At 43.4% G+C, this 25100-nt stretch overlaps 1 protein-coding gene and 1 long non-coding RNA gene across 2 annotated transcripts; one reads left to right on the forward strand and one right to left on the reverse strand.

Moving 5' to 3' along the window:
• Positions 1–4647: 4647 nt before the first annotated feature.
• On the reverse strand, positions 4648–13004 carry Eif2b2 (eukaryotic translation initiation factor 2B subunit beta). Its single transcript, XM_008849727.2, has 8 exons — positions 12763–13004; positions 12538–12658; positions 12238–12386; positions 10697–10860; positions 10011–10106; positions 9540–9677; positions 6870–6936; positions 4648–5167 (listed from the first exon to the last, which is right to left on the reverse strand). Exons 1-8 carry the CDS (start codon positions 12923–12925, stop codon positions 5010–5012), a joined length of 1056 nt encoding a protein of 351 aa, XP_008847949.1. The 5' UTR covers positions 12926–13004; the 3' UTR covers positions 4648–5009.
• A 303-nt stretch (positions 13005–13307) lies between these two features.
• On the forward strand, positions 13308–18873 carry LOC115067103. Its single transcript, XR_003846538.1, has 3 exons — positions 13308–13360; positions 17661–17725; positions 18809–18873. It is a non-coding gene; the product is annotated as an uncharacterized LOC115067103 (long non-coding RNA).
• The last annotated feature ends 6227 nt before the right edge of the window (positions 18874–25100 follow it).

The raw sequence follows: 25100 nt of genomic DNA on the forward strand, positions 1-25100 counted from the left end.
AAGACCAAAAAAAAAAGTGATGTCTAAATCATGTAACTAGTGAGCAATAAAGCTAAGAGTACTGTCCACCTTTTCTGGCTTTATTAACAAGAACAGTAATTTCTGTTTATTGAAACCTGTATACTCAGTGCTTTGTATACACATACTGTTTTAATTTTATGTGCTTTAGTGTTCTGCCTACATATATGTTAAGTGCATCCATGTCATGAAAAGCCCATGGGGGCCAGAAGAGGACTGGGATTTGAACCTGGGCCTTCTGCAAGAACAGCTAGTGCTACTGAGCCATCTCTCCAGCCCCATATAACATGTTCATAAAGATTTTTTATTTTATGTGTATGTGTATATTGTATGCATGTATGCAAGTGCACCTGTGTCATGCAATACCCGAGAACAGAGAGGGCATCGGATCCCCTGGAAATGGAGTTACAGACAGTTGTTAACTTCCATGTGGGTGCTGGAATTAGAACCTTTGCAAGAGCAGCTGAGCCATCTCTCCAGCCCCCATTTTGTTTTTTTTAAACAGAAATGGTGGAACACACCATACTTGGCAAGCTGAGGCAGAGGATCAAGAAAGCAACTCTATCTCAAAAGACTAAAACAAAAAGCACCTTAACAAATGCTTATAGAGAGAACTGACTGATGTTTGCCGCTTACAGATAGTGAGACAGCCAAGAGTGGGGGCCAGAATGAGTGGGAAAGAAGGAAATCTGGAGAAACTAAAATTGACTATTCTGCACCAGATAAATCCTTCCTCCCTAGTCTGTTGTTCATCTGTTCACTGGCTTGGCATTTAGAAAATTAAGTTGTGAGCCCCTTCTAAAATGTATTGCCTACCAAGATGTGGGTTCTAAAGAGGCTATTACATGGCTCATGCTTTCTCAGCTCTTCAGAGCACTCTCACCCCATGGTCATTGGTTACAGTGTCTCCTCATCTGGGCACTTCTGAAGACACCTGACCAAACCTAGGAATGCTCTTTCCTCACCTGTTGAAGAGCGCTGAGCCAGGAAGCTAGTAGACCCGGCTGTCTGGAGCAGAGACTTGGCCAGCCTGGCTTGACACAGCAGTACAACTTGCTCTTAGTGTTCAAAAGCCAGGGATGTCCAGTGATACTGTCTTAAAAGTAGGATGGTTAGCTACTGCTGTTAGTACTTTATCTTTTGGGTTGGTTTGGATTTTTGAGACGGTCTCACTCTGTATGTAGCCCAGGCTGCCTCAAATTGGCAATCTTCCAGCATCAGCCTCCTGAGTGCTGGGATTACAGGAGTGTGCCATCATACCCTGCTTAGTTATCTTCATTCAACAGTCCTTTAACTGCAGACTTTTATAAATTATGAATCTTGGGAATTGTGTCATGTTTTAATTTCTTCAACACTCAGTAGCTTCTTTTCTAGGGAGATCATAATTCTAAATGTAATATATCTAGAAACACTCACACAATCACAATCTTCTTTGACATAGCATTTGCTTGATGCATCCAGCAATCATTGCCCCACGTGCTCTACCTTCCCTGTGACTATGTGGCTGCAGCTGTTTATTAATCAGTGTGGAACTGCTGCACAATATCTTGTCCCAGCTGCTTGGTGAATGAAAGAACAGGGACTGGGCTGGAGCTCAGTGGCAGAGCACTTGCCTGTTAGGCACATGGCCCACAGTTCCATCTCCAGCACTGCACGTAATGTAGAAAAGCTGGCCAGATAAAAACACTTCCAAGCTCCATTTCAAAACAGTTCTGTCAGCTAGGCACGTGTATACATAAGTTGTGGTTTTTTTTACATTTGTGTGTGTGTGTGTGTGCGCGCGCACACACACGTAGAAGCCAGAAGACAACTGTGGGTTGGGTCTCTCCTTCCATCATGCAAATCCTGGGGCTCAAACTCAGGTCCTTAGGCTTGGCAGCGATTCATCTCACCCACTGAGTCATCTGCCCTACATAAGTTTTTGAAGGGACAGGTATGAGATGTGGTTTTTTTTTGGGGGGGGTGGTCTTTCTGAGACAGGGTCTCCCTGTAGCCCCAGGTGACCTGGAACTATGTAGACCAGGTTGGCCTTGAACTCAGAGATCTGCCTGCCTCTGCCTCCTGAGTGCTGGGATTAAAGGTGTGCACCACCAACTGGCTTGCATTTATGATAATTTTATCACCATCATCTAGTACCATTCATGGCCAAGTGGTTCTGTACCAAGTTCTACATATGGAGAGTTAGCACAGCCATGCAGCTCAGCGATGGAGCCATTTGACAAGCAGCCCTCATTAATCCAAAGACAATGCAATTTTTTCAGAAAGGTTTTGGAGCATATCTGTGAAATGGATACCAGTATCTCTTTTGAGGATCACATTACACTTAACTTTTACTTGGTCAGAGTATTTTTTTCAGACTTCTGAAGCTAAATTAAGAATTTCTGTTCCTTATTCAAGTTCCAAGGATTATGCCTTTCCTGCTCTCTGCCCAACTTGGAAGATAGGAACCGTGGGAATAAGTATCTTTACAAACTGCATTTGGCTATCTTAGTTTATTTGGCATATTTGGGACTTTTGCTTCCATGGAATCTTATTTCTGTAATTCTCTCTGAACTGCATTTTTCCCCCTGGGTCCTGCCTTTAAGACAGGGCTGTGAAGTGGTGAAGTGTGTAGGTAATGAGTCCCGGGAACTTCTAGTTCATCCTGTTCAGTGCAGCTTCCCTCTTTCTAGACTACTCTGTAAACAGGAAAAGGAAGCAAAGGAAACAGGGAATTGAGACTTAATAGGGTTTACTTGTTTGAGATCATAGCTGAAAAATACGAGGCTCAGTGGGATTTGAGTCAAGAGTTTAAAGAATATGCATTGTCTTCTGGGCGCTGGAAGAGTTGGCTGGAAGGCAGCTTCTGTCCTACCCACGTCCATCTCAGTCATGCCTGGGAAGGATGCTGTGCTAATTTTAGACATGGACTGAGATGCACAAAGGACAAGGCATCACACAAAGCATTTCCAAAGCCAGGGACAGATTTAAAGTCCTTGACTCACTGCTCTTATTCCAAACCACACACTATACCCAAGTGAATTGCTGTTAGATTGGTGCCTTCAGAGGAGACAATGGCTTGTAATTGGCAGCCATAAGCCACTTCACTGAGAAAGTTGGGGTCTTAGGTGCTTTAAGAAATAACTGATAGGCTAAGGCCTGAGGGAGTCAGGCTCTTAGACTTTTCAGATTGAGTCTCTTTGATCTTGTTGCCCCCTCTCCCCAAATCAGGAAAGCAAGAAACCCAAAGCAAAGACCCTCAAATTGGTATCAGAGTAGAGGCCTTTCCCTTATAACCTACTTCCAACCAGTGTCTACCAAAGTGCAGGTATAAAACTGCCCATCCAAATCACTCAGGGTATACATGGATTAAACATGCAGATTCCGAGGTGTCTTCCCTCCAGACACTGCCACAAGAGGTGAAGACCGGCATCTGTGCCAAGCATCCTTGGGGGTCCCCTCCTTCAGATCAGTAGATCTAACCATGGAAGGTCATTCTCATCACCTGGAAACTTTTTAGTTAATAAAAAGTACATTGTAAAGTACATTCTTTACTACAAAGAATGGAACCTACATAAGTAAAACCAGCTTGCTGTTTGGTGTTCCTCCAGACATCACTATGATATATATGCAATGATTTTACTGCAGGAATCATACTACAATATTGTTTTGCTCCTTGTGCTCTCACCCCCACTCCCAGCTTGTTTTTTAATTCCAGCTCCTCTATTATGACAATAACAATGTAACTTTGTAGAATTACTTAATCTCTCAAATTCTTGGTTCCCAGCTTGTTTCTAACTAATAGAATATTGATATGTGAGCACATCCTCTGGTATATATGAGTTAAAAAGAGCTGACAGTTTCTCTGACTTCCAATCTAATGGTTGCATGCTAATCAGCTGTACCCAACTACAAAAAACTGGAAGGCAGCTATGCTCACCCACTGTACCACCAGTGCATGCTCGGGATGCCAGCCTGTCTGCCATTTGGGAATGTGGGTTAGAATTACCAGATCAGAGTCTTCAGAAAAGCAAGAAATCTGAGTTTGTTAACTAAGTGAGAACTAACTCAAATTAAAGGCTGGGTGGGTCAGCCTAAATGCTTTCAATCCAGACACTGCCCTAATGCCACCCCTTCTGAAGCTTCAATTGTGCTGTATACACAGCGTTCCACATTGTGACTGTTATATTTATTTAACCTTTCTGCTAATGTCAAACACTGGGCTGTGACATTACAAGTGCTACACCAGTCATTCTTGTGTGCCGCAGTGTTTCTTCTATTAACTCTGGGTGGGAGCTAAACGGCCTCCTAAAGACTGCACCAACTGCAGTCCTCTTCCTTTCTAGGAAGTCTTAAACTCATTTCTTCTTCTCTTCTCTCTTCCCAAGACCCAATGCAGCAGGCCAGAAATGGTGCATTTTTAAACTCCCAAGTGATTCTGATGCTCAGGGATCTTAAAACCATCACCTTAGATTACCAAAAAGTTGTCTGGGCCATTTCCATTCAACTACCAAAGAAAACTGTGACTACTTTTATGATTTTATGTTTTAGGCTTTTCCCTCTAATTACAGTCTCTCTATGAAAACACAAAAAGAGCTCTGCTGCTGCTATTTCAGTTCACTCAGAGCTCAGGACAATAAAGAAACTTGAGAACTTTCCAGTAGCTTTTATTGGCACAGCCTAGGAAAAGGTATGGAAGCCATTTCTGAGCAAATATCTATCCCAGAAAGGTAGTCAGTGGTATGTGTAATACACCACTGAACCAAAAAGTTGGAAGTTCCTGAAACAGCCAAGTCACGAAGAGGTTCCAAAATCAACAGGCTAAGCCCTGCTGTCCAGTTAAGACTGAACGGTAAGAAGCAGTCCTGGACACATGCCTTATTGGAGGGCAGGAAAGAGGTTTTTCAAGTCAACTGTGTCCACTCCCATTGCTAGGATACTTGCAGCAGCAGCAGCACTGCGTGTCGGCTCCACTCTGCATCTAAGCCAGTTCTGTATAGTACGACTGGTAGTCAGAGGACATGGTCATCAGGATGGTAGAGCTCACTCATCAGGCGGTAGATGTAGGATGGAGCATTGCCCCCAATGTTGGAGATAAAGAGAGTGATGAGCTCGGGGGGCACGTAGTCAAATACAGGGCAATGAACACTGACCTTCTCCAGTATGTCCCCTGCAAGACAATCACATGCTAGAGAGAAAGCTAAGGATCCAACTCTTTATCAGTCCCACAGAGAGTCTAAGCTCAATAATGCATGTATGCAAGCAAGCTGAGGCAAAACTCGGATTGGGAGAGACCATTCCAAACCATGACTCATGCTTAACATTCTCCAAAGGCTGAGGCAGGAGTTTAAGAATAGCCAGAGAGGTCTCAAATCAAAATGAAGAAAAACAACAAAAAGAAAATGAATCTCTCCAAATTCTTTCACATAGCACTTAGAATAAAATTCAAATTCAAAATTGCGAACTTCAAGATCTGGCCCTGCTCCACACAATAATCTGTACTTCTCTCTCCCATGCTCATTACTCTCCAGCCACATAGCCTAAGCACAGACCCTTGAGGCTGTGCACACCTTCCCTGATCTTCATGTGGTGAGGCTGGTTCATCTGGGACTCAAGCAGTGTCATCTCATTAAGACCCATCCCTAGTCTTAGGTAGTCCCCTAGCTACTTCTGTCTCACTACCACTATTCTTTTCCTGGAACATCCCAGGACCTGACTTTCTTTGTCATCTGCAGTAGAACTGTAAGGGCTTTTGGAACAGAGCCTTAATGCCTTCATTGTTTTATACTCTAACCTAGACATAGTAGATATGCAAGAGGTATTTCTTTTAGTTAGTTTTGTTGTTTTTGAGACAGCGTCTCCCTGTAGTCCCTGCTGGCCTGGAACTTGCTATGTAGAGCTGGCTGGCCTCCAACTCAGAGATGTGCCTGTCTCTGCCTGGGACTAAAGGTGTGCACCACCATGTCCAGCTGGGTTTTGAGGTAGTGTCTCATTATGTGGCCCCAGCTAGCCTAGAATTCACTATATGAGACTAGGATGGTCTTCATCTTGTGGTGATCCTCCAGTCTCAGCCTCCTTAGTGCTATAATTACAAGCACATGCCACCAGACCTGGCTTCAAAGATTAAATGTTTTGTTGGGTTATTTTTTATTGGGACTTTTTTTTTTTTTTTTTTTGGTCTTTTGAGACAGGGTCTCGCTATAGCCCCAGCTGGCCTGGAACTATGTAGACCAGGTTGGCCTGGAACTCACAGAGATCCACCTGCCTCTGCCTCCCAAGTGCTGGGATTAAAGGCATGTGCCACCACATCCAGCTCAAAGATGGAATGTTTAAAAAAAGGGATGAAGTTATTTAACTTCTAAGAATTAGGATGACACATACTGTGCTCTGTTCTTACAGGGTGTGTATAACCACCTGAACTGCTGATTAGGCAATAGGCTCACTTAGCAGAGCTCCTGCCTTCAAACAAAACCAAAGAGGAACCCCGCCATCCCCCCAACACGAGGGTATCCCAGCTACAGATGAACTTGCCAGTAGGAACATTTCAGAGGCTGTTGCCTTTGGCAGCCAATTCACCAAAATGACTCCTTACAGTAACTGAAAAACAAGTCTATTTTCCCACTTAGTTGTTGCCTATATTTTGAATCAGTTGCAAAGCTGAACCCAGTCAATGCTAAGAGATTAAACCAACATGGCCCCATCAACTAATCTGATGTATATTAACCTCAGAATGTAAACTGCTAAAGAAAATAGTCCTCACAAGAAGTATGATTTAAACAATATATATAAAAACCTGATAACATTCAATCCTACTGACCACCAAAAGAACAAAAAGGGACCCGTACCCAGCCCCTGCCCACAGACATACACACCTTCTGTGAAAGGAAGGACTTCTTCAGGAGCCACAAACTTGTGAAATGAATCTTCTTCACTAGGGAACTAGAAAATAGGAAAAAAAAAATTTTTTTAACGAGACCCAGCAATTCCACTCCTAGATACGTATCCAAGACAAGTGGAAATGCATGACCCACAGAAAATTTCATACAAATGCTTAAGGCAGTACAATTCACAGAAGCCAAGATTTGGTAGAGCTAACTCAACCATCAATAAGTAAACGGTTAACTAAACTATGTTATTTCCATACAACTGAATATTATTTAGCCTTAAAGGGGAAGGACATGCTGGCATGTTACATTATGGATTAATCTTGAAGATACTCTACTATGTGAAAAAGTTGAGACACAACATGTCATATAATGTATGCTTTCTTTTATGTAAAGTATCTCAAACTAGCAAATCTATAGAGGAGGTAGATTAGTAGTTACTAGGAGATGGGGAGAAAGGGGACTAGAATAGGAAGTGATTATTTAATGGTTATAGGGTGTTTTTCTGGGATGACTAAAAGGCTTGAAGCTAGAGAATGATGGTTAATGATGCTGTGAATGCACTAAATATCACTAAATTGTATGTTTTAAAATGGTAGGTGGGTTTTCCCCTTGTTGGATGCATTACTACACTAACATACATTACAATTACAGGAATGAAAAAGCCTGACTCCTAAATTTAGTTTTTAAGAGTGGGCCCAATGGGGCTGGAGAGATGGCTCAGCAGTTAAGAGCAGTGGCTGCTTTTGCAGCAGAGGATCTGAGTTGGATCTAAGCACCCACATGGAGGTGAACAACTGCCCATAACTCCAGTTCCAGGGAATCTGATAAAATATTTTTTTTAAAAAAGGAATGGGCCCAAACTCAGAGGACACCTGTTCCTCTAGATATCTCTTGGAATCATCTGTCTCCTGGAACTGTGCTCTTGAGTCAGGGCACCTGTCTTTGATATGTTAATTCTCAAGCATACCCACATTCATTCATTATCTTTTTGGGTGGAGTACCAAATTGAGGCTCCCAGGAACTGCCCCTTCAAAAGACACAAGGTTCATTGAGTTTGCCAAGGTTAATTAAAATCCATTAGTCCATGGGCTGGAGAGATGGCTCAGCACTGACTGCTTTTGCAGAGGACCAGGTTTGTTTCCCAGCACCCACATGGCGGCTACGAACTGTCCTTAATTCCAGTTTCAGGGTAATCCGATGCCCTCTTCTGACCTCTTCCGCACTGCACGACACGGGTGCACTCACATACATGCAGGGAATACACTCATACACATAAAATAAAAATAATAAATATTTTAAAATTCATTAGTCCACATGTCTATTTTATAAGTTATCCCTGGGGCTGGAGAGGTGGCTCAGCGGTTAAGAGCACTGATTGCTCTTGCTGAGGACCCAGGTTCAATTCCCGCACCCACATGGCAGCTAACAACTGTCCGTAACTCCAGTTCCAGGGAATCCAACAATTTCTGACCTCCTAGGGCAATACACGACCCAGGTGCACTGTCACACATGCAGGCAATACATTTACATACAGACTAAAAATAATAAATAAAAAACATGACAATTAAAAAAAAAGTTATCGCTATAGTTGAGCAGCTCTTACTGGAGTTACCAGTGAAAATTCAACCATGGTTCTTGCTTTTGCCGCATCTATTCAGCCTGCCACAGTATGATCCAGAAATACATCTGGAAATACCAGCTGAGCATGTACCTGCAGTGTTTCATATCAGTACTTGAAGGACAAAGGTTCCTCTAAGTTGGACTAAGGGACCTTTTTTTTTTTTTTATTTATTATTATTTTATGTGTATGCATGTACTGTCTGCATGTAGTTAAGTGCACCCATGTCGTACAATGCCCATGGAGGACAGAAGAGGCTGTCGGATCCCCTGGAACTGGAGTTACAGACAGCTGTTAGCTGCCATGTGGGTGCTGGGATTCAAACTCAAGTCTTCTCCAAAAACAGTGTTCCCAACCACTGAGCCATCTCTCCAGCCTCTAAGGGACCTTTCTTGAATGGATTATTCAAAGACCATTTACCCAGTGGAAGAGATCATGCTAGTCTTTATACATAAAAAATTTTAAGTCCTTCAAAAAAAAAAAAAAAAGTAGGAGGGCATGATGTCAAACACCTTTAATCCCAGCACTCAGTAGGTAGAGGCAGGTGGATCCCTCTGTTTGAGGCCAGCCTGGTCTGTACAAAGAGACCCTGTCTCAAAAGCAAATAAAATAAAATTCATGCAAATAGCTTCTGTTCTGACAAAAATCACTGCTCATTTAATAACTGCTTATATTCACACTGCAGAGACAGGAACAATGGCAGAAAAAGGAGTCTATGATTGTAGTTTCAACATGCATGGTATTTTTGGAAACATTTGGAGCAATGGGGAGTGATGGCAACTGTATCCACAGGGCCTTTCCCTGTCCCATGTTACCATGACATTATAAACTTGATTTTCTAAAGGTAAGAGATTACAACTGTCAGTTGTGTTTCTGGCTCAAGACTGCTGTGGCTCTTCTTAGCCTATGGTGGATCTAATCCACTAAGCAAGAAACAAATAAAAAGAGAATTCAGAGTAAGTTGAAGGCCAGAATTCAGGCCTACACACTGGCTTCCTTTTCTCTGCTGACTACAAGCTAGAGACAAACTGACCTACCTGGGGGGAAAGCTTGAACATGGGTGCACATACGATGAGTGGAGTAGAATGGTGCTTTGCTGCCAGTGCCAGCGTGTGAGTTCCTGCCACGGCTCTCAAGGCACCATTGGCCAGGATGGTCTTTGTGCCGATGATCACCTTAGGAATGAAAAGAAAAATGTGCGCCAGCTTGGGTAAGAGTCCTAAAATGCCCAGTGGCTGAGGCCTGTATCTGCATCTGGAGGGCTCACAGGTCAACAGAGGGTTGACCTAGGTTCAGTGGTACAAGGTTCTAGCTTTGCCTAGGAAAGAGAATACAGCATGGGATGGGAAGCTGCAATACCCACCCTTCCTTCCCCCATCCCAAGTATCCCAAGTATATAGTTTCAAACGGCACTAGAAACTTTCTTCTCTTATAAGACAAGAAAAAGAAATCCTATTTCAGAAGCACAATCTTCATGAATTCAACACAGTAACTTCAAAGACAAGTACCTTGTTGACTCTTGACATAACAGCAAAAATGGCAGCATCAGTCATGACAGTTGTCTCAATACCTGCTTTGGACAAATTGACAGCCATTTCATGACCCTGCAACAGGAGGGAAAGGCTGTTGCTGGGAGAGAGTAAGACAGTGAAAAAAGTTCTTAGACATAACTGAATCTAGAGGATTCCATGATCTAGACAGATCCAGCATACACTTTCCAAGAGAACACTCATCTTTCTGTCTGTGGTATGTACAGTCTGGTTAGCCATAGGGACGCTAATAAATGTTACTCCCCACCAGCACCAGAGCAGCCATAAAACTGGAAATACAACCTGCTTGCATAATCAAGCACAGCTGACAAGAGAACTCCTGGCTCATTATTTTACAGCATCCTACAGCCTTACATACATCTTTTCTGAAACCTATTAAGTGTTAGGTGAGATCAGATCAAGCACTAGTCATCTCCAAGGTTATTTTCCCTATGATTCCGAAAATAATCAGTATTTCTCTCTCCTTAGACCCCAGTAAGTTACCCAACTTTCCTAAAATGTTTAAAAATGTCACAAGATGAGCAATTCGAAAATCCTCTTATTTTACCTTCTTAGTGTCTCTATGATATGCTTATCAATTCAAAGTTGGCTCAAACTCACTCATCCTCTTCCTCATATATCTCTGCAACCCAGCAGCCCCTTACCTGACAGAAAGGAGCACACTCTGCCACAATGACATGGAACTTCCTCTTCCGGGCTGCCTCTCTGAGGAAGGCCTCAACTGTTCTGGAGAAGCCAATGGTCATGATCACCTCATTGGAGTGGATGTGCTCCAGAGCCTGGGCTGCGATATTCTCCGTTGTGCCTTCTGCGAGAACAGTTTTGCAAGGGGAATGTGAAACTGCCATACTTCATCCCAGACAAACATGTCAACAGCTCTGAAAAGGGAGCCTGCCCTTCACATTCACTGCACGCCTAGCAGACCCTGGAATCACCATGATTAATAGGCTTAAAGTGAAACACCCCAATTTCTTAAAAGCCCCACTCCAAAGGGATCCTCTACTTCCTATTTCCCAGCAGTACCTCTACTCATCAGTGACCTCGCCATCATTCAACTAGCTCCTTACAACTGCTTTAGAAGATGATAAGTTTGGCCAGGCATAGTGGTACATGCCTTTAGTCCCAGTACTTGGGAGGCAGAGGCAGGTGGTTCTCTGTGCGCTAAAGGCCAGCCTGGTCTACATAAGTGAGTTCTAGGCCAGCAGGGGCTAGAGAGAGAGAGAGACTCTGTCTCAAAAAAAAAAAAAAAAAGATGAGTTCAGTAGAATAAACAGATTTTCACCTAACAGAACTCTTCCTCCAAAAGGTGGCCATTTGAGAAAGGGAGTCAAAAGTATTTTTCTTTAGAGGAATTTAGAAGCAGCAGTTTAGGGCACAGATAGTATGTAGTTTTTAATCCTCTGAAGAACCTGGATTATAATGAAAATCTTCCCCAGGTCTCTTTGAAGCAAGGAAGATTGTGTGTGTGTGTGCGTGTGTGTGTGTGTGTGTGTAAAAATTCAAGGGGCAGTGAGAGGGTAAAGGTGCGTGCCAGTCAAACCTGGAATCCTGAGTTTAATCCCTGGAATTCACATAAAGGTGGATGGCGGGAACTGATTTCACCAAGTAGTCCTCTGACCTCCACACATGTGCCAAGGCACAGGTCTCCCTGCACATCATGCACACATACAAGAATTTTTTTTTAAAACTCTAAGATGGTTTAGTGAAAAAAAATCTTGAAAATATGGCTTCAGGCAGTTAATTCTGTTTTTGCAGTGCTGGGGAGCAAACTCCTGACCTCAAACATGGTGTTCACAAGGTCTCACAATGCAACCCCTGGCTGGCCTGGAACTCACTATGTTGACCAAGCTAACCTCAAACTCAAGGGATCCTACCTGCCTCTACCTCCAGAGCACTGGGATTAAAGTCTTCACTGCTACACAGCCCCAAGTCCATTTTCTTTAAAATGAACACAAAGCTCTGCCCTAATAGAATCTCTGCCACAAGGGATTTATAAAAGAATAGGTCTGTACAAAAGATGGAGTTATGTTAGTCCTGCTGCCTGTTCCATCCATTCTTCGAAGATTCCTCTGGGAACCAAAGGACTGGTAATCTTGCCCATCCCTGCTAAAGAACAATTTCTGGGGCTTCTGTTTCCTGGTCGGCCTGTGACCTGTCATGTCCACTCGGAGATCAGACCTCTTACCCAGCTCCATTAGCAACTCATTAATCGCCTCAATGATGTTGGGCTTCAGTGGGGCATACTGGATGCTGAAATCTTCGCTCAGGCCTCCGGATGTCAAGAGCTTGTGCAGGGACTCCTGCTGATCGCTCTCGTCGCTACGTCCGTGCAGCCTAAGGAGGCAACAAGACCCAAAGAGGCGGGTGGGGAGGGGTGCTTAGGTAGGCACCAGAAGCTGCTCGGCAACAGCTGGGGCGCAGGTACTGAGAGGACATAGCCCAAAGCGTCGCTGGGTCCAGCCCGAGCCCAGGCCGTGAGCCCGACCTGCCATACTCCTCCCGAATGATCTTGAGAACTCTCCGCACCATGTTGCCCACCGTGGTCTCGGAGGGCTGCGAGGCAGTCATCCTCCTGCCCTCTCTGCGGATCAACTCCATCAGCTCCCCTGTAAGAGACACCCGGTGAGCGTGGCCGGCCCGGGTGCGGCCCGGGTGAGTGGGCTAGGCGCATCGAAAGGGGCCTAACAGAGCGGGGCTCGGCTGGCCTCACCCGCGTTGCTCCAGCGGTGGTCGGTGATGAGCCGACGCAGCAGCTCCAGGGTCTCCCGAGCCATGATCTCCGAGCTGCGCTGCCCGCCGCCCCTCTTCAGGGTCTCCACGAAGCTCTCGATCCTCCCGGACAACTCCGAGCCCTTCACCGCGGCTCCCGGCATCTCCACTGCAGCTGCGGGCGCAGCGAAAACCTGGCCAGACAGACCGCAGCTTCACTTCCGGGGCGAGAGAGGTCCGCTTCCGTTCAGTAACGCAAACTCGAGTTTAGGAAGTTGTAAGCCCGCCCCCTCCGTCAGCTGGGGCCAATGAGGAGCTGGGAGCTCGAGGCCTCCGGTCAGAACCGTGGGCAAGGAAGCCGGAAGGGACGGCCGGAAGTGGCCTTTCCTGAGCGTCGCGAAGCGCGGCCTGAAGCAGTTGGTATCCTGTTGCTATGGGAACAGCAAGGCGCGCTCCCTTCCGGCCACCCAGCTGCACTGAGCTAGTTGCCGCCGGGCTTTCTGGCCCCGCGGAGCGCGGACCACCCGGTGTCCTGGCACGCACTACTACTGAACGTCCAGGGCCGGGCAGACGCTCCGAAAGCTGTGTGTGAATGCGAGGTGCGGTGTGCGCCAGTCCCTACTGACCTTACCTTGTTATTTTCCTTGGTGCTGGGAATTGAATTTAGGGCCTCACCCGTGCTTGGCCAGCGCTCTTCCACTGAGCTGTAGTCCCAGCTCTTTTTTGCTTTTATATTTCCTTGGCCTAACGAAGGAATCGGGAATTCGACTACCTACCAATGAGATTCAAAGTAGCAAAGATGATGTCCTCCAGTTTGGATAGACTTGCCCTCCTACAGAGGCGGGAGAGTGCACACCATGTAATAAGAGCTACCACTTTAAGCTTACTCAATTGCTGTGTGTAAATTGTCTTAGTCTCACAGCTCTTTGAGATAGGCTCACTTATCCCCATTTTACAGATTAAGAAACAGACACAGTACAAAAGCAGTTAAGGAGCAGATAAATTGTCAGAAGCCAAATCTGTATTCAGAATCTCTATTAAGCGCACACCTTTAGTCTCAGCATTCGGGAGGCAGAAGCAGGTGGATCTCTGTGAGTTCGAGGCCAGCTTTGGTCTACATAGTGAGTTCCAGGCCAGCTGGGGCTACAGGGAGACCCTGTCTCAAAAAGACCAAAAAATAAAGTTGGGGGCTAGAGAGATGACTCAACGGTTAAGAGTATTCGCTGCTCTGGCAGAGGACCCAGGTTCAGTTCCCAGCCCCACATGGTGGCTAATATTCTTTTGTAACTCCAGTTCCAGGGGCTCCAACGCCTTCTGGCTGCCACAGGCATTACATACACATAGTGCCCTTACATACAGGCAAAATGCTCATAAACATGTTAAAAGTAATAACGAAACAAAGCACAGGCTTAAAAAAATTTATTTTATTTTATGTGTATGAGCATTGCCTGCATGTATGTGAGTGCACCCGTGTCCTGCATTGCCACGGAGGTCAGAAGAGGGCTTCAGATTCCCCTGGAACTGGAGTTAAGGCGGTTCATAGCCACCATGTGGGTGCTGGGAATCAAACCCAGGTCCTCTGCAAGAGCAGTCAGTGCTGTTTATCGCTGAGTCAACTCTCCAGCCCGGTGCAGAGGCTTTTAAGACTTTCTTTAGACAAATGCCTTCCAAAAAGATTACATCAGTATCAAAACAATGCAAAGACGATACAGGAAAACTGCAGACCAGTATCTGTCCTGAACCAAAAAAAATCTGTAACAAATTTATTAGCAAATGGAACCCAGCAATATGTGGTGGTGCAAGCCTTTAATCCCAGAACTCAGAGGCAGAGGCAGGTGATTCTGTCTGAGTTCGAGGCCAGCCTGATGAGTTCCAGGCCAGCTGGGGCTTCAGGGAGACCCTGTCTCAAAAAGACCACATAATAATAATAATACATAGGAAGTGGAATTTAAACCTGAAATGCAAAGCTGGTTCAGTGTGCGGCAAATTAGTCACTGTAATACTTCATATTAATGACCTAAATAAAATCATATGTTCGTATTAATTGATGCAGTAAAAAGCACTTTACAAAATTCAAAGTCCAATTATGACAACACAGAAAAGTAAGAATAGATGGAAACTTCTTCAACTTGATGAAGAATAACTATAAAAATCACAATAGTGGAAAACTGCTTGCTGCTAAGATCAGGACCAAGACAAAGATGTCTTCTGTCATTACTCCTGTTTGACATCATAAGCAAAGTCCTAGTTAGTGCAGTGAAGCAAGAAATGGAAATTAAAAGTATACAAACAGAAAGAAGGAAAATTGCCCTTATTCATATATGGCATGATTGTCTTCATAGAAAATGCCAAAGAGCATCAATGTACAAACCCCAAGAACTAATTAGTTAGGTTAGCCAGCATGAAAGGTCAGCGCACGAAAATGCGTCATGTATCTCTATATTAGCAATAAATAATAAGGAATTGAAATTAAAAGCAAATTGGCTCTAAAAAATGTTATGTATTTGTTTTTTTTGTTGGATATAAATTTTACAATGCTTTTAAAATTGCATCCATTTTCATATGTGCTAATACTTAACCAGTTTGAGACATTGTCATAATTTTTCTGTATAACAAGTCATTAAAAGTCAAAGTCTGGGCATGTCAACTTAGACCTCAGCTTTGGAATAGGTTAGGGCAGGGACGCAGGTGTTCCTCCGGGCAAGCCTTGGGACAAGGAGCAGGAAGGGGATAGAACTAAAAGCCAAAAATGGAAACACAAAGTATATATTACTGTTTTAAACATATAATTTATATGGTGGGGAATATATACTAATATCTCAATATTAAAATTCATAAATATAGAAAATAAATTAGGGGTTGGGGGTAGGAGTTGTTATTTGTTGTACTTTGCTTAGTCATCTTTCTGGTTGTTGTGACCAAATACCTGACATAAGCAACTTAAGGAAATTTCTTCGTTTTATTTTTAATTTATTTATGAGGGTAGGTGGGGGTGTTGCGTGCCATGGTACTTGTGTGTAGAACACAGGATAACTTGCAGGAGTTAGTTCTCTCCTACCATATGGGCTCTAGGGGTCAAATTTAGGTTGTCAGGCTTGGCAGCAAGTGCTTTTACCCACTGAGCCATCTTGCCAGCCCAGGAAGGCTTTGACTCCCAGTTTGAGGGCAGAGTCCATCAGGGTAGGAAAGGTATGGCAGAATGCATCATGGTTGGAAAGGGATGGTGACAGAAGTTGAGGCTGCTGGTTACACCATATCCACAGTCAGGAGCAGAGGGGGATGAATGCTGGTGTCTTGACCCCTTTCTCCTTTTTACCCAGTCCAGGACCCCAGCCCAGGGCATGGTACCACCTACATTTAGGGTATGTCTTCTCACGTCAATTAACCTCATCTAGATAATTCCTTACAGACATGCCCAGAGATTTGTCTCCAAGTGATTTTAGATCTTATCAAATTGACAATCAATGCTATCTACCTTGTATCTATAATTTTGCAAGATGAAAAGGGCTCTAGAAACAGATGGTAGGGAATGATTATAACTTTACATTGTACAACATTGTACATATGCTTCATAGAACTGAACTGTACACTTAGGAAAGTTAATGAATTAATTTAATTAAAAGAAGAGCCAGAAAGATGGTAAAATGAGTAAAGGTGCTTGTCACCAAACCTGACAATCTGAGTTCAGTCCCTGGGACCCACGTAGTGGAAAGAGAGAGAGAATATTAAGTCCTATGAGTTGTTCTCTGACCTTCACAGACAACCTGTGACATGTGGACCCCCACCCTCACTTCCACAATAGATAAATATCACCCATCCTCCCACTCCCACAATAAATAAATGTAAAAAGAATGACGTGGTACATGTTTATTTTATCACAATTTTAAAATATATTATGAATTGGGCATGGTAGCACACACCTTTGATCCCAACACTTGGGAGGCAGAAGCAGACGGATCTCTGTGAGTTCAAGAATAGCCTGGTCTACATAGCGTGTTCCAGGCCAGCTGGGGCTACAGGGAGACCCTGTCTCAAAAAGACAAAAAAAATTATATAGTAATGTATTTTTTAACTAAAATACTTCCTGTATCATCACATCAATGCATGTGGTCTTTACTCAATTTTCTCACTTCTCTGACACTCCAGGATAATTACTGTTCTAGTTACTTTCTATTGCTGTGCAAAACACTCTGACCAAAACCAACTTGGGGAAGAAAGGGTTTATTTGGTTTCCAACACAGTTCATCATCAAGGGATGCCAAAGCAGGGAACTCAGGGCAGGAACCTGGAGCACAGACCGTAGAGGAATGCTGCTTATTGACTGGCTTGCTCCCCTGGCCCCTGCTCAACCTGCTTTCTTTTTTTTTTTTTTTTTGAGACAGGGTCTCCCTTTAGCCCCAGTTGTCCTGGAACTCACTATGTAGACCAGGCTGTTCTTGAACTCACAGAGATCTGCCTGCCTCTGCCTCCCAAGTGCTAGTATTAAAGGCGTGCACCACCATGCCCAGCTTCAACCTGCTTTCTTTTTTTGAGACAGGGTCTCCCTGTAGCTCCAGCTGTCCTGGAACTCACTATGTAGACCAGGCTGGCCTTGAACTCACAGAGATCTGCTTGCCTCTGCCTCCCAAGTGCTGGGATTAAAGGCGTGCACCACCACGCCCTGCTCAACCTGCTTTCTTATACAACACAGGCCCACCTGCCCAGGGGTGGCACCACCCACAGTGGGCTGGGCCCTCCCACATCACTCAACAATCAAAATGTCTCACAGACAAGGCCACAGACCAGTCCAATGGAGGCAATACCCCAAATGAAGCCTTCCTCAACCCAGGTGTGTCAAGTTGACAACTAAAGCTGTTCAGCACAACTACTAAACTACACCTTTTGTTTGTTGAGACCCAGGTCAGTCTTGAGTTCCTGGTCCTTTTACCTCTACCTTCACATCAGAACAACAAAGCTACATTTTGGTAGGTATTTCTTTGCTTTACAAAATGTAAATATTTATAATCCCCAAATAACATATTATTTAGTTTGCTTGTTTTTATGTATATGAAAGCATAATCAAACTCAAAATCATTATATATTACAATATGTAAAAGCATAATTAATGCAAATTGCCTTTCCATTCAGTATAACATTCCTAAAATTCATCAGTGTTGGTACATGCAGTTTTTTTCCTCTACTGCATGATAATCCACCACAATTTATGCATTCCTTTTTCTTTAGATATTTTGGGGAGGACTATACAAATATAAATATATTGTGTATAGTTTGGCATTATTGTAATTGGAACAACTGGATCATAATCTATATGAATGTTCAACTTCACAAGTAGGTCAAGTCTTCCAAAGTTGTTGAATTAGTGTGTGCCCCTTCTAGCAATGTTTATGTGCTTACCAACACAAGGTATTATCAAACATTTTCTTTGTAGAAAAATATTTCAGTATTGTTTTAATTTGCATTTTCCTGCTTGCTAGTGATATTCATGTGTTTCAATGTTCATTATCTAGTGGGACTAAGGGACTGCAGAGATGGCTCATTTGGTAAAGTGCTTGCCACACAAGCAGGAGGACCTGAGTTTGAGCCCCAACACCTATGTAAAAAGTGCGTGTGGTGACACATACTTGCAATACCAGCACTGGGGAGGCAGAGACAGGCAGTCCCTGGGACTCTCTGGCCAGCCAGCCTAGCCTTGTTGGTGAACCCTGGGCCAAATGAGAGACCTTGCCTCAAAAAGCAAGGTGTGTGGCACCCGAAGCATGAACCCAAGGTTGACCTGTGGCCTCCACAGGCACACATGTGCAAGCATGTGCATACACACCTGCATGCACATACACATACACATACACATACACATACATGCTCACAGACAAGAAGAAGCGATGGAACTTAGTGTGAGGTGCTTAGGTCCTGGGCTTGTTTGGAGGGAATTATGGTGGTGGTTCTGGACCCTCAGCTAGCTCTCCCCAGAGGGTTGTTATTAAAGGAGCAAAAAGATGCTCTCTTCTCTAGCTATCTATTTCAAAATGTGATCTCTTCCTCCTACACAGGCTCCTGCTGTCGTGACACCATCCACCATTAGGTGGCCACCGAAGGCCAAACTCCACCCTTTCCCCATTCTTGCCTGATTTGGGCCTTTGAACTTCCAGCACTATAAACTAAATAAATGCCCTTTCTTTATGAAGTTAGCCTGCTTTGGGTATTTTATTATAGTAAAAGATGAAGCAAATACAACTACTTTGGGGGGGGGCATTAAAAATACACCTTTCATGGATCAGCAAGATAGCTTACTGGGTAAAGGTGCCTGCCACCAACACTGCCAGCCTGAGTTCAACCCCCAGGACCTACATAGTAGAAAGAACCAACTCCTCCAAGTTGTCCTCTGATCACCACACAGGTGCTGTGGCACATGCACGCACACACAAGCACACATGCACAATACATAAAGACATATTAAAAATACCTTCTAAGGTGCTGGAGAGATGGCTCAGTGGTTCAGAGCACTGACTGCTCTTGCAAAGGACCGGGGTTTGATTACCAGCACCCACATGGTGGCTAACAACCATCCGTAACTCCAGTTCCAGGGAAATCCAACACTTTCTTCTGACCTCCACGGGCATTGCACGACACAGGTGCACTTAGACACATGCAGGCAATACACTCATATACATAAAATTAAAATAATAAATGAAATATTAAAAAAAATACCTTCTGCCGGGCATGGTAGCACACACCTGTAGTCCCAGCACTTGGGAGGCAGAGGCAGGCAGATCTCCGTAAGTTCAAGGCCAGCCTGGTCTACATAGTGAGTTCCAGGACAGCTGGGGCTACAGGGAGACCCTGCTTCAAAAAGACTAAAAAAAAAAAAAAAAACAAAAAAAAACAACCCTTCTAAGGTGTTGAAGAGCTGCTTAGCAGTTAAGAACACTGGCTGTTCTTGCAAAAGACCCGGGTTCAAATCCCAGCACCCACATGGCAGCTAAGAACTGTCTGTAACTCCAGTTCCAGGGGATCTGACGGCCTCTTCTGTCCTCCATGGGTATAGCACAACACAGGTGCGCTTACACATGTAGGCAATACACTCATACACATAAAAATAATAAACTATTTTTAGAAAACATTCTAATAGATTTGTAGAATTTTAAAACTATATTCTGTATATGAACCTTTTTTTCAGCATTTTTTTCATTTTATAGTGTGGGGTTGGAGGACAACTTGTGGGAGTTGATTCTCTCCTCCTACCATATGGTTTTCAGGGAATTGAACTCAGGGTGTGAGACTTGGCAGCAAGTGACTTTACCCACTGAATTGCCTTGCTAGCCAGTACTGTATTTTCTAAAATACTGTCACTCTATTTAGAATGTTTTCTTACTCATTTTGAGACAGAACAAGAATTTTTTATGTTAATGTGCTCAAAGGTATTGCCCTTGTCTCTCATAGTGAATGCATTGTGTCTTATTTAAGAAATCCTTCCCTAATCCAAAGTCAAAAATAAAAATCTCTATTTTCTTCTAAATATTTTATTTATTTTTAAGCTTCATGATGTGAGGGATTGAACCTAGGATCTTAAGCATACTCTACCACTGAGCTATACCGCTAGCATCTTCTAAATACGTTTAAATTGTCTGAATACGTAACTTGGAACTATTTTTTATGTGAGGTGGAAGATAGTAATCTAGTTATTTTTCCATTCTTTCTCTAGTGACTTCTAATGTCGATTATCAAGTTTCCATAATGTATGAGTCTGTTTGGGGGCCTCTGTTTTATTTAATTGCTAAACTTGTTTATTCCCAAACTAATCTGACATTTTCTTAACTATTGCCTTATGTTTAAAAAAAATAGTCTTGCTCTCCAGTTAGAAGAATTTCTTTTACTATTTCTTTTCCTTTAGAACATCTTGAGTGGTTTGGGGCTTTTCTTTTATCATGTACATTTTAGAAACAACTTGTCTAAATTTTTTTTAAATCTCCATTGAGGTTTTGATTGGAAGAATAAATTGAAGAAAAATTGACATATTTAAATTACTAGGTTTTTCTATCCATGATCATGGAGTATCTGTCAATTTATTCAGGGCTTCAGGGTCTTTCCGAAGCATTTAATGATTTTCTCCATCTAGGTCTTCCATGTCTTGTGTATGATGTATCACTAGATACCCTCTATGCTTGTCACCATGGAGCCATCTCTCTAGCCGCTTGTTTAGGTTTTTGAGATAGGGTCTTGCTCATTCCTAGTTGTTGTGGAACTCTACAAACTTGTGGCCATCCTCCAAATGCTGGGATAATGGGAACATGCCAACAAGTTGAACAGTCTCCTGCCTCTTTGCATTTCTTCTCACGAATCTCTGGTCAGATGGTTTCCCATTTTAAATACTTATTTACTTATGGAAGTAGTAGTAGTAGTAGTAGTAGTAGTAGTAGTAGTAGTACTGGGGGTCAAATTCAGGGCCTTCTCCATGTTAAGCAAGCACTCTACCTCTAGGCTACAACTCCCAAGTTTGCCCATTATTTTAATGTGATTTATGGCAGTCAAGGATGCCTAGTCAATCTTTCTTTCTTTCTTATTATCTTATTAGCACAACTGCCTCTGGGTTTTTGTTTGTTTATTTGTTTGTTTGTTTGTTTTTGTGACAGGGTCTCCCTGTAGCCCATAGCTAGAACTCACTATGTAGACCAGACTAGTTTTCATCTCACAGAGATCTGCCTGCCTCTGCCTCCTGAGAGGTATAACTAAAGGTGTGCCACACCATATGGGGCCTGTGGAGATAAGTCAGTGAATAAAAGCACTTTCTGCACAAGCCTGATCACCTGAGTTTGGATCCCCAGAACCTTCGTAAAAACTGGATGAAATACTGAGAATCCCAGAGCACCTACAGGAATGAGAAGTGGAGATAAGAAAATCCAGAAGTTCACAGGTAGCCTGGGTTACACAGGAGCAAAGAAATTCTGTCTTAAAAAAAGGTGGAAAGAAGCCAGGCGTGGTGGTGCACGCCTGTAGTCCCAGCACTTGGGAGGCAGAGGCAGGCAGATCTCTATGAGTCCAAGGCCAGCCTGGTCTCCGTAGTGAGTTCCAGGGCAGCTGGGGCTACAGGGAAACCCTGCTTCAAAAAGACAAAAAAAAAAAAAAGGTGGAAAGGTGAGGGCCAACACCCTAAGGTGGTCAGAGGACCTCCACACACGTGCCATGGCATGCACATTTGCTCACACACATGAACACACACACACACACAGAGTAACAATATGGGAAAGGTTTAATGATAAGTACTGTTGACAGCATCTTAAGTTTAAAGACAGGTTGCATATTAGCACTTGTTTGGGGGTGGCGTTTTTGAGACAAAGTCTGCTATATGCCAGACTAACCTCAAATTCCTTATGTAGCTGGTGCTGGTCTTGAAATCCTGACCCTTCTGCCTCCATCTTCCAAGGGTGGAATTGCAGGCATGCAGTTCTTTGCCCAACCCTGCATATAGGCACTCTTGAAAATAGTTTGGAAGTCTCTTTCAAAACCAAATTTGAACTTATGACCCAGCAATCAAAATTTTGGTCATATCCTAGAGCAAGAATGTCACATAGGCACTTCTACATGAATGTTCATTGAAGTTTTATTCATAATAACTGAAGACTGGAAAATACACAAATGTCATAAATGTCAAATGTTAAAATAAACTGGTGCATCCATGTCATAAAATACTGCTCAGCAATGAAAAGACCAACCTAGGTGAACCTCACAAAATTATGGTCAGCTGAAATATTATTCTTTGGGCCGGAGAGATGGCTCAGCAGTTAAGAACACGGACTGTTCTTGCAGAACACCCGAGTTCGAATCCCAGCACCCACATGGCAGCTAACAAACTGTCTGAAACTCCAGTTCCAGGGGATCTGACAGCCTCTTCTGTCCTCTGAAGGCATTGCATGACACCGGTGCACTTACATATAGGCAGGCAATACATGCATACACATAAAATAAAAATAATAAATTATACATATATATATTATTCTTGAGGCTGGGGAGATGGCTCAGTACTGACTACTCTTGTAGGGGACCAGGTTTGATTCCCAGCACCCATATGGTGGCTAAAAACCATCCGTAGCTCCAGTTCCAGGGGATCCAACACCATCTTCTGACTGACTTCCTGGGCATTGCAGGACATGGATGCATTTACACACAAGCAGATAATACAGTCATACACATAAAATAAAAAAAATTAAATAGTTTTTAAAAACACTATTCTCTGGTTGGGGAGATGACTTAGTCAGTAGAGTGCAAGGATGAGGACCTGGGTCTGATACCTGGAGCCCACATACTGCACATACCGCACATGCCTCAGTGCTGGGGAGGAAGAGCCAGGAGGATCCCTGGGGCTTGCTGGCCAACTAATCTAGTGTAGTTGGTGAGCTCCAGGCCAATGAGAGACTATATCTCAAAGGAAGTGGATGGTATTCCTGAGGATGGCATCCAAGGTTGTCCTATGGCCTCTATGTGCACCCATGTGTACATGTTCACCGATGTACACACAAATACACACACAGATATATACACATAAAAATATTTTCCAAAGTGTACATACTGCATAATTCCATTTATGTAACACTCATGAAATAATAATTATAGAGATAAAAGAACAGATTGGTAGTTAAGAATTAGGAATGAGGGATGGGTGTGATTTTACAGGAATAACACAAGGAAATCTTGTGATAGCACTGTTAAGATTCTTGATTGTGGACTGAGGAGATTGCTCAATAGTTAGCAGTACCATCTACTCTTACAGAGGACCCAGATTCAATTCCCAGCTAACAACTATCCATAACTCTTGTTCCAGGGGATCCGATGGCTTCTTCTGACCTCTGAGGACACTGCATGATAAGGATGCACTTATATAATGTAGGCAATACACTCATGGGCATATAAATAATAAAATTTTTTTAGCTGGGTGTGGTGCTGCATGCCTTTGGTCCCAGCACTTGGGAGGCAGAGGCAGGTGGACCTTTGTGAGTTTGAGGCCAGCCTGGTCTACATAGTGAGTTTCAGGACAGCTGGGGCTACAGGGAGACCCTGTCTCAAAAAGACAAAAAAAAAAAAGTCATCCTTAGAGGAGACTGAGGGGAGCGAGGATGAGAGAGAAAGGTGCATTCTTTTGTAACCTCCTGAGAATCTATAGTTATTTCACAATAAACAGTTTTTAAAACATCATTTTTGCAGTGGTGAGAATCATATCCAAGGCCTCATACATTCTAGGCAAGCACACTTCTGCTAAGCTATACCTCCAGTTCTGACAAGAAAATTTTAAATTAGAATTTATAAAATACATACATTTGGGGCTGGAGGGATGACTCAGCAATTAAGAGCACTGGCTGCTCTTGTAGAGGACCCAGGTTCAGTTCTCAGCACCCACATAGCGGCTAACAACCGTCCATAACTCCAGTTTCAGGGGATACAATGTCCTTTTCTGTCCTCCAAGGTTACTGCACAACACAGGTGCACTTACATACATGCGGGCAACCCATACACATAAAATAAAAATAATAAATAAAATATTTCTACATACATATATTTAAATAAAAACTAGAATGTGTTATATGTGTGTATGAAGTATAGTATTTGCCTAACATGGAACATGTGTGAGCTCACACAACTTTAGGGAGTCAGTTATCTTTTCACCAGAGGTTCTAGGAATTAAACTCAGGTCATCAGGCACGATAAGCTCTTTTTAGAGGTTCTAGGAATTGAACTCAGGTCATCAGGCATGATAAGCTCTTTTTACCTGCTAAGCTATCTCACTGGCCCAGTAATCAATTTCTTTTTTTGTCTTTTTGAGACCGGGTCTCCCTGTAGTCAACTCACAGAGATCCGCCTGCCTCTGCCTCCCAAGTTCTGGGACTACAGGCGTGTGCCACCACGCCCGGCCAGTAATCAATTTTTTCAACCTAACCTATGTGTTAAATGATGCTCTGCTAAAGTAATTTTTGTTGTGTGCATGTATATGTTCATGTGTGTGCATGTGCTTGTACACATGCATGTGGAGGTCAGAGGTAAATGATAAGTAGCTTTCTCAATCGTTCTCTGCTTTTTGGGGGGTGGGGGCAGAGACTCTCACTGAACATGAAGCTTGCTGATTTGGCTAGGCTGACTGGCCAGCAGCCCCAGGGAATCCCCTCTGTCTCTAAGTCCCCAGGGTTGAGATCACGGGTGTGTGCCAGCTTTTATGTGGGTGCTGGGAACTGAACAACGTTTTTTTTTTTAATTTTTAAAAATTTTTTAAAAATATTTTATTAGCTGGGCATGGTGGCACATGCCTTTAATCCCAGCACTCGGGAGGCAGAGGCAGGCAGATCTCTGTGAGTTCAA

This window comes from Nannospalax galili, unplaced genomic scaffold (assembly GCF_000622305.1).
Source record: "Nannospalax galili isolate Female #2095 unplaced genomic scaffold, S.galili_v1.0 scaffold24, whole genome shotgun sequence".
Classification (NCBI taxonomy): domain Eukaryota; kingdom Metazoa; phylum Chordata; class Mammalia; order Rodentia; family Spalacidae; genus Nannospalax; species Nannospalax galili.